This window comes from Eimeria acervulina, genomic scaffold, assembly GCF_000499425.1.
Source record: "Eimeria acervulina Houghton genomic scaffold, Eah_scaff1150, whole genome shotgun sequence".
Taxonomy (NCBI): Eukaryota; Apicomplexa; class Conoidasida; order Eucoccidiorida; family Eimeriidae; genus Eimeria; species Eimeria acervulina.
In genome coordinates this window covers 1-9,871 of record NW_013549392.1, presented here as the reverse complement: position 1 = coordinate 9,871, position 9,871 = coordinate 1, and the positions used below count along the sequence as shown (strand labels likewise).

General features: G+C 46.6%; 2 protein-coding genes across 2 annotated transcripts; one reads left to right on the top strand and one right to left on the bottom strand.

The window, feature by feature from the left end:
* Nucleotides 1-1,436: 1,436 nt before the first annotated feature.
* EAH_00056290 (TPR domain-containing protein, putative) lies at nucleotides 1,437-5,631 on the top strand (the record flags this gene model as incomplete). The annotated part of the gene is made up of 2 exons (XM_013393813.1): nucleotides 1,437-4,722; nucleotides 5,624-5,631. 2 exons carry the CDS (start codon nucleotides 1,437-1,439, stop codon nucleotides 5,629-5,631), a joined length of 3,294 nt encoding a protein of 1,097 aa, XP_013249267.1.
* Nucleotides 5,632-5,980: 349 nt separating this feature from the next.
* Nucleotides 5,981-9,803, bottom strand: EAH_00056280 (nucleolar protein NOP5, putative; the record flags this gene model as incomplete). Its single annotated transcript, XM_013393812.1, has 6 exons — nucleotides 5,981-6,189; nucleotides 6,454-6,681; nucleotides 7,214-7,412; nucleotides 7,962-8,141; nucleotides 9,218-9,339; nucleotides 9,705-9,803. Coding segments are annotated over 6 exons (1,037 nt in total), but the record flags the coding sequence as incomplete, so codon positions are not given.
* Nucleotides 9,804-9,871: the final 68 nt, after the last annotated feature.

The window sequence follows — 9,871 nt, the reverse complement described above, 5'->3', positions numbered from 1 at the left end:
TATATATATATATATATATATATGCATACATCTGGTGCTGGCGCTGCAAAGGAGATCGGGAAAATGAGTTTAGTATTGGAAGTGTGTGGGCTGTCTCTGTCTACCCAGTAGCTTCGAGCGAGCTTGCATTGAAGACTCAACAACAGCAACAGCAACAGCAACAGCTGCAAGAGCAGCAACAACAGCAGCAACAGCAGCAGCAACAGCAGCAGCAACAACAGCAAGAGTAGCAGCAAGGGCAGCAACAACAGCAGCAGCAACAGCAGCAAGACTAGCAGCAACAGCAGCAACAGCAGAAGTTACAGCAGCACGAGGAGCAGCAACAGCAGCAGCAACAACAGCAGCAACAGCAGCACGAGGAGCAGCAACAGCAGCAGCAACAACAGCAGCAACAGCAGCAGAAGGCGAGGCGGCGGCGGTGGATGGGCCGCTGTGGCTGCGTTGTCGTTGTTAGCCTTCCCTTATCTATTTTATATCTTTTAAAATTGAATAAATTCAAAATAAAATAAAGTAAAATAAATATAAAAATGCAAATAAAATAATATTTTCTTTTTATGTTCTATATACAGTCGCCGGCCTGCTGTCTTCTTACAGGCATGGTGAGCTGCTGCATACAGTTGAACAGTATTTAAAAAATAAACAAAACGCTTGAATAAGCAATAAAGAGCTTAAAACTTCTTTGATATTATATTTCTTTTTATTCGTAGACTTTAAATTAATATACTGCTGCATACATCTTCTCTTCACAGCCGCAAGGGCCGCTGCAGCTGCTGCAGCGTATGGATTGCAGCAGCAAAGGGCGACTATGTTTTGAGGTATTGTTTTAAATTTAAGTGTATATATAGATTTAAATTATTATATTTATATTCAATTATAATACTTTAGGTGTCTGTTTCCTCTCACAGTGTAGTAGTAGTGGTGCTGAGCGCTTTATCGAGCGTCTAGGCAGCTGCTCTTCTACCTTCTTCTGTTATGCTACTTCCAAATAACGTATTATTTTAGGGTTTAGGGTTTAGGGTTTAGGGTTTACCTTCTAAGGCCTCAAGACGAACCTGCATGTACACCTGAACCTACCAACAACAACACAACCCACCAGCTGCTGCAGCTGCTGCGTAGGCGGGTGCGGCAGGAACTCTGCTGCAGCTGTCTTCTTCTCTCTGTCAATTTTGCTGCTCTTCTTCTCACTCTTAATTCAAAAGGAGGCGCTCCTGCTGCAATGAACTCGGCGCCTGCCTCGTAAGCAAGGGGTACCGGAACCAACAGCAGCAACAGCAGCAAGCGCAGCAGCAGCCGCAGCAGCAGCAGCAGCAGCAGCAGCAGCAGCAGCAGCACCATCCGGAGCAGCAGCAGGAGGAGCACCCGCGGTGCCGTCCCTCATCCTCTGCTGCAGTCACACTACGAGCAGTACAAACTGTTGCTGTGCGTACACCCCAACCATGGCTTCTTTACGTGCCGTCAACGAGACTGCTGCTGCTGCAGCTGCTGCACCCTCAGCAGCAGCAGAAGAATCCGCAGCAGCAGCAGCAGCAGCAGCAGGTGCCGCAAACCTGTCGGCTTCTGCTGTTCAGAGCCTTAAAGACGAAGGCAATCGCCTCTTTAAGGAGGGAGACTTCGCTGGAGCGAGTGAAGCTTACACGCGCATGATTGAAGCATGCAAAGCAGCAGAAGCAGCAGCAGCAACAGCAGCAGCAGCAGCAGGGTCAAAGGTAGCAGGGGGAACCTCTAGCTCCTCAGCAGCAAACTTTGCGGAAGATGTGCAGCTTAAGGAGCTGCTGGCTGCTGCCTATTGCAATCGTTCAATGTGTCGCTTAAAGCAGCAAGATGCTTCTGGTGCAGCAGCAGACAGCAGCGCTGCTCTCTTGCTGCAGCCTAACTACAACAAGGCTTTGTATAGAAAGGCATTGGCTTTGAAGCTGCTAGGAGACCTTGAGGGTGCAGGGAGATCGGTGCGGCTGCTGCTGCAGCAAGAGCCTTCTAATAAAGACGCGGGGCTGCTGCTGCAGCAGCTGCGGGAGGCGCAGCAGCAGCAGCAGCAGCAGCTCGCCCACAGCAGCATGCCTTCTACTCTGCTTGAAATAGCTATGAACCCTCAAGAGACAGACAGCCGCAGAGTTAAGGCATTGAGGGACATAGGGAGATTAGCACAAGAGAGACACACGCTGCACGAAGCCCTAGGGAAGCAGGGTTTGCTGCAGCAGCTAGCTCTCTTCTTGAAGCAGCAAAACGCAAAGAAGAGCCCCGCAGCAAACGCCGATGCAGCAGGAGATACAGCAGCAGCAGCAACTAGTGCTGCTGCTGCTGCTGCTCCCGCTGTAGTGGAGGCAGCAGGTTGGGAGTTGGTCTCGTCTCTGGTGCACTTCAGCCCGTTAGGCGTCTCCGAGAGCAGCAGCAGCAGCAGCGGGGATAAGGTGCTGCTGCACTTGAACGAGCCGTTAGCTATACCTGAGCGCATGCGTCTCTGTCGCGAGGCTGTGCGGCGCTGCTGGACATCTGAAGATTTGCTGCAGGCATTTAGAAGGCTAAAGAGACAGGGCTTCTTACCTCCTCCACCTGATAGATTTGCTGCTGTCTTGCCCCCTCCCCCACCCAGCAGCAGCAGCAGCAGCAGCAGCAGCGAGAGCAGCAGCAGCATAGGAGATGCGCACTGGCGGGCTCTAAGTGCGGTGTATTTGCTGCGCGTGCTTGGAAGTTTAAAACAAACTGAAGCAGATGCATTTGAACATGATGTCTCCTTTTTAGAGACAGTCTCCTCAGCATTAGATTGCTACGATGTTCCTGCTGTAGCAGCAGCAGCACTGCATGCAATTGCTGCTGCAGCAGACGCAAGGAGACGCCTAGGTCTTAAAGCAAAGGCCTTAGCGCTAAGACACGGGATAGAGCGATGCCTTGAAGCAGCTCTGGGGCTCTTGTCTGCAGCAGCAGACTCCAGCAACAGCAGCAGCAGCAGCAGCAGCAGCAGCAGCAGGGGTGTGGGGGAAGAGCAGGGCGCACTGCAGCGGAGTGTGGAGGTTGGTGTTGTTTCTCTTTTGCGTCTGTTAGGAGACAAAGAAAGATCTGAAGCAGACAGCGTAGATATGCAGCGGTTAATAGACCAGCTGCTGTCTCCTTTCTTATCTTGCTGCTGCAGCAAAGACCCAAGCAAGCAGGCAGATGCTACTGTAGGCCTTCAAGCTCTTTTGTTTCTGATGAATGCAGATAGAGAGAGTGCGAGAGACTTTATTTTGCAGGGCTCTTTGCTGCCGCACATACTTGCAGCAGCAGTAGGAGAAGCAGCAGCAGCAGCAGGGCTAGCAGGGACAAAGCAGCAGCAGCAGCAGCAGCAAGTGGGTGCTGCGCTGCTGGTGCAATGCCTTGATTTTGTTGAACTCAGGCATAAACTCCTAGAAGACAAGGGACAGGGGCTGCTGCTGCTGCTGCTGCAGCAGCAGCAGCAGACCGTTTCACCTCTCCTCCGTTGTAAGATTGCTGTTGCTATCGCACGTGTTTGCTGCCATAGTGCAGAACTTAGAGAGACGCTGCTGCAGCAGGTTGACTTCATCGCTTTGCTGCAGGAGTTCCTTCTTTTGCTTCACCCTCAGCAGCAGCAAAAGCAGCAGCAGCAAAAGCAGCAGCAGCAGCAGCAGCAAAAGCAGGTAGACGAGGAGTTGGGTTTATGTATATTGGAGTTATTTTTCTTCTTAAGTTTGCATGGAGAGTTCAAAGAAAGGTTGAGACAACTAACAGCAAAACAAATAAAAGAACAGAGACAGGAGGGGCAGCAAGATTTGCTTCGATCCCTTTTAGACTTAGGTTTACAATTCTGCAGCAGCAGCAGCAGCAGCAACAGCAGCAGCAGCAGCAGAAGCAGCAGAAGCAGCAGTTTACCTCGTTATTTGATTTGTGGGGCCCTGTGCAACTTGCTGCAATCTAAAGAAGATAAGAAGAGGTGGGCGAGGTCAGGCAGGGGTAAGGAGACAGCAGAATTAAGCGAGCCTCAGCTAGAAGAGCTCGAGGCCTTTTATGAGCAGCTTCCAGCAGAAGCAAAGCCTGTACAGAATGGGGAGATAGATTTAGGCGAGGAGACATGTGCTGCAGAGCTACGCCGTTTGCTGCTGCAGCAAGGAGGTGTTAAGCTGCTTGTTGCTGCTTGCTGCAATAAACCCCTACCGTCTCCTAATGTCTTTCATGCAGCAGGCAGAGTTTTTTGTTTATTATCAAAGCATACAGACTTAAGAGGGTTGATGGTTCAGCAAGGAGCAGTAAAGGCGTTGCTGTCTGCTTTGGGGTGTCTAGGGAGGTCTGCTGGAGCAGATGTACGAGATTTGCAGCAAGCTGCTGCTCAGTTATGTATATCTATTAATCCTTCTTTGCTGCAGTATAATGAAGCATTAGACCTTGTTCCTGCTCTTCTACCTCTGCTAAAAGATGCACACGAGCTGCTGCAGTATGAAGGTGCATTAGCTTTAACAAATCTTCTTGCGGTAGGTGAAGATGTAAGGGTACGTGCATTTGCTGCTGGGGCTTGGGGGTCTCTAAGAGAGCTCTTATTCAGCGACAACGATTTGCTGCGTGCAGCAGGTATTGAGGGGTGGTGTAATTTGGCTAGTAGCGAAAGAGTAAGGAGACAGATTGGAGACACTACAAAGAACAATACGAATGTGCAGGACTTGAGGCTTCTTCTTGCTTTCTGTTTAGAGACAAACAATACACGTGCACAGACAGCAGCAGCAGGAGCTCTAGCGGGTCTCCTATATAACTCGGATATTGCTAGAGCTCTACCTAATTATGATAATTATAATAATATATTTACTGCTTTAAAAGAAACTAAAGAGGGGGATGAAGCGCTTCAAGATAGACTCGTTGCTTGTCTCTATAATATCTGCATGGAGGAGGAGACACAAGATAATCAGCAACAAGAACCAAATGTCCAGCAAATTAAAACAGATATTAAACAGCTTCTTCAAACACAACAACATAAATTCAATAAAGGTATTGCTGCAGATCTCACACAACAAATCCTCAACCCAGACAAACACACACAAACAAACACACACAACTCGCAATAAACCCAGCTGCAGCAGCAGCAGCAGCAGCAGCAATTGCAGCAGCAGCAGCAATTGCAGCAGCAGCAACTGCTGCAGCAGCAATTGCAGCAGGAACTGCAGCCGCAGTTGCTGTAGCAGCAGCAGCAACTGTCGCAGCATTTGCAGGAACTGCTGCTGCTGAGGGAGGCAGTGATGGTGTGGGGTGTTTTTTTTTTTGCTTGGGGGCTGTCGTTGCAGCTGTGGAGTTGGAGGCTGTAGCCTCGTCTGCGCGGTGTACGTACACCGCACTTTTGTGTGCAGTGTACGTACACCGCATGCATGCAGTTACGCAGTGCTGCATGTACACCCCAAAACACCAGAGGGGCATGCGTCTCTTGCTGCGCTGTCTCTACAGTGTACGTATTTACATACACCTCAGTTATTTAACTGTGCATCCTTAGAACCAAAGTAGAAACTCTGGCTAGCTGGAGCTAGCTAGCTAGGCTTCCAGCTAGCTATGGCTAGCTAGGGTTATGGGTAGCTGTGCCTAGTTGAGGTAGAAGGGTTTGGGCTGGCAGCTGTCTGCGGAGAAATTGTGGGGTTCTTTCTGGGGTGTACAGGCAGCTGACGCTGCTGCTGCGCTGCAACGGCGGAGTGTACGTACAGCTCATCCCAAGTTATATTATATATATATACATAAACATTAGTTTTATTTTGCTTAAAGACAGAAGAGTACATACAGAAAGAAAATACAAACACAAGCCAGCACGCTCTCAAAGCCTCCTGGGGCCCCGGCAGCGCCAGCAGCATCAGCAGCAGCAGTAGCAGCGCAGCTGACTCAGCAATGCTCAAGACTGTTACTGCTGCCGAAGCTGTTGCTGTTGCTGCTGCTGCTGCAGGAGCAGCAGCAGCAGATGATGAAGCATCTCCCCCGAAAAGTTCTTTCTTTGATAATGCACAGGACGGGTGTTGTTTATTTATGCATGCGTCTCTGTTTTTATTTTCTTCTTCTTCTTCGGCTCCTCTGCTGTCTCCGCTGCACTGTCTGCACTCTGCACACGCTTTTGCTTCAGCTGCGGTGTACCGACAGCATCTGTAGAGACATCATACTTCGTAGCACTGCCGTTTAGGTCTCTATGTGGGGTGTAGCGTTGGAGCTGGGGTTTAGACGCGGGGCGAGGGCCGCCTGCAGCACACACAAACCCTAAACCCTAAACCCTAAACCCTAAACCCTAAACCCTAAGGAGCCAATCGAACCGCTACACAAACCCTAAACCCTAAAGAACGCTCTGTTTGCTCTGGGCTGATGAAACCTCAAACCCTCTCTTAACACTTCCAAACCCTAAAACCCTAATGCACAAACTATACAAACCCTAGACCCTAAACCCTAGCTAATTAGGGTTTATATAAAGGCTTATATTATTATTATTTAGGGGAAAGGGAGACGCACTGCCTGCCAGCTGCTGCTCCAGCTGCTCTAAGCGATTCTCTACATAGCGTCTGCATGCAACAGCAACTGTGGGCTCAGCAGGGCCCTGAAGTGCTGCTGCTGCTGCTCCATCTGTTGCTGCTGCTCCATCTGTTGCTGCTGCTGCTGCTGCTGCCTCTGCGGCTTCAGTCAAGGCATCCACTCGCACACACAGAGACAACTTCGCCGCCAGCACTCGCGATATCTTTCCTAAACAAAAAGGAGACAAAGATATAAACAAATATATATATTATATATATTACCTATATAAGCTGCATATAATGCAGCTATCGGCACTCCCCACAAGAGAGAGAAAGAAATACAAGCAGAAGAGACAGCAGAAGAGACAGCAAGGAGAGGCAAATGAGGGACAGGAGGAGGCAGTAGAAAGACAAAAGGAGACAGTTTTTGATTGATGCACGGAGGGACACAAAGACAGAAAAAAGACAAAAGGAGACACTGCATAAAGGAGCTGCAGCTTGTGGAGACACAAAGGAGACAGTGAAAAGAGACAGCAATAAGAACAACAGCAGCAGCAGCAAACAAGAGCAAACAGCAGCAGCAACCAGCTGCAGCAACAACAGCAGCAGCAACAACAGCAGCAGCATCACCACCAGCAGCATCAGCAACAGCATCACCAGCAGCAGCATCAGCAACAACAACAGCAGCAGCATCAGCAACAACAGCAGCAGCAGCAGCAGCAGCAGCAGCAACAGCAGCAGGAAGAGCAGTTGCTGCATACCTTTAAGCTTGGGTGTGGCCTGTCCTACAATAGCAGCATGATAGATAATACCATACTTCGGTGTATTACTTTTTGTCTTCAGCGCTCTAAACAAAGCCTTCTCAGCCCCTAATATTTGTATTGTAGACGCTGGCTGCTTCGACAGAGACAGCAGACTGCCGCAGTGTGCAAGCAAACGCGCACCTATCACCTCCCCGACCTGAAATAGATAAAGGAGACAGAAGAATTGACAGAGACGGAGATATGCGAGACAGAAAGAAAGGTAAAGGAAGAGAAGATAAGACACTAGAAAAGAGACGGTAGACAGCAAGAGAGATAAGAGATATAAACAGAGACAAGCGAGAGACATATAAAGGACAGATAAGATATCAGAGACACACTAAGGAGACAGGAGACAGTTTCGTTGTTTTGCTGTGCAACACTAAACCCTAAACCCTAAACGCATAATCCAAGACCCATGAGAGCTGCCTCTTAGCTGTCTCTTCTCTCCTCTCTCCTCTTTCTCTTATCTCAACTGTCTCCTCTTCTAACTGTCTCCTTGCTCTTTCTTTTTCTGTCTCCTAACTGTCTCTTCTCTCAACATATGCGTTAGATCAGAAGCCACTGTTCTCTTTTTAATTTAATATACTCTGCACGATTTGTTCAATATCCTTTATCGATATTCTTCTAACTGTCTCTTCACTGAACTGTCTCCTCTTTTAACTGTCTCTTTTTCTATATATCTCTTTTTCTTTGTCTTTTCTCTCACCATATGCGTTAGATTAGGAGCCACAGCTCTCATTCTTAATTTAAGATACTCGGCCAGATTTGTCCTATACTCTGTTAGCTCTTCAACTCTCATTGCTAGAGCAGAGATATGTAAAAAATCTTCTTCAGTCATCTCCGTGCCCATCGATGTCTCCGCGCTCAAACGAACCTCCGCGCATATCTACAAAAAGAGGAGACAGATAATATATATATATATATATTTATTTAATATATTTATCTATTTATCTAAAGAGACAGATAAATAATATATATAAATATATTTGTTTGTATAAGGAGACAGATAAAAAACATATACAATGTAAATAATCAGATATATATATATATATATGACATATAAATAAATATACAAATAATAAATTTATATATATATGACATATAAATAATAAATATATAAGAGGAGAGGCAGATTAATTAAATAGTAAATAAGGAGACAGACAAATCAATTCAAAGATAACAGATTAATGAATAGATAGGAAGAGAGAGCAAAGGAGACATATTAATAAAACAATGCGACAAAATAAATATTAGATAAGAAGACAGAGTAATTAATTATGTACAAAATACAAGGACACTTGAATAAACATTTAGATATGGAGACAGACAGATAATTAAATAAAGACAGGCAAGGAGACAGATAAATCGATAAGGGTTGATAAGGAGACAGGTAGAGAAAAGGAGACAAACAAACAAATAAACAGACAGACGAAGGGATGAAGGGACAGATAAACATGCACAAGAGACAAACGAGAAGTAAGGAGACAGTCGAAGCCCCTCAAGGATATATGAAGAGACAGACAGATAGAAAGAGACATATAAAGAGACGGAAGAGCAGATAAGCAGAAAAGGAGATCAAGAGAAAGACAGGCCCAACAAGAGACACAAAGGAGACAGCAACAGCAACCAAACCCATCTTTATACCACCCACAGCAGCAGCAGCAGCAGCAGCAGCATCAACAACATCAGAATTAGCAGCAACAGCAGAATCAGCAGCAGCAGAATCAGCAGCAGCAGCATCAACGTCAACAACAGCAGAATCAGCAGCAGCAGCAGAATCAGCAGCAGCAGCAGCAGAATCAACAGCAGCAGAATCAGAATCAGCAGCAGCATCAGAATCATCAGCAGCAGAATCAGAATCAGCAGCAGCAGGTATGAGTATGCGTAAGAGATTACCTCATCAGGAAGTAGAGTCTCTAGCGGTGCTGTCTTTGCGTTTTGTTTGAACCCAAGGAGACGCACAACCTTTGCATAAAGGAGACTGTCTCCGACTGTCTTCGACAACTCGGGGAAGTGCCAGCCGTACCACTCTTTTAATCGCATTGAGAAGTTATTTAATTCTCTATCTAACTCCTCAAGCAACGCTGAATAAATAAACAAACAAATTATTATTAAATAATGTATACATAAACACTACTAAACCCTAATAAAGACATATTCTTATACAGTAAATTAAATAATATATACAGTGTCCTGAACAAACCAGAAAAGAAAAATAAATAAAACAAAGAAGAGACAAAAAGGAGACAAAAAGGAGACAAAAAGAGAGGCAGAGGACAGACAAGAGGAGACAGGGAGGAGACAAAAAGGAGACAGAAAAGAAGCGAGAAGGAGACAGTAAAAAAGGCAAAAAGGAGACAATAAGGAGACAAAGAGGAGAGGCAGAGGACAGACAAGATGAGACAGGAAGGAGACAAAAAAGGAGACAGAAAGGAGACAGTTGCCTCACCGACAGCCTGAATAATCATGGTGTCCAACTTCTCAGGACTAAAGCGAAGTTTAAATCGGTTTAAAGCATGCGACAGAGACATCGCCATTTGCTGGCGATCTGCATCACAAACCCTAAACCCTAAACCCTAAACCCTAAACCCTAAACCCTAAACCCTAAACCCTAAA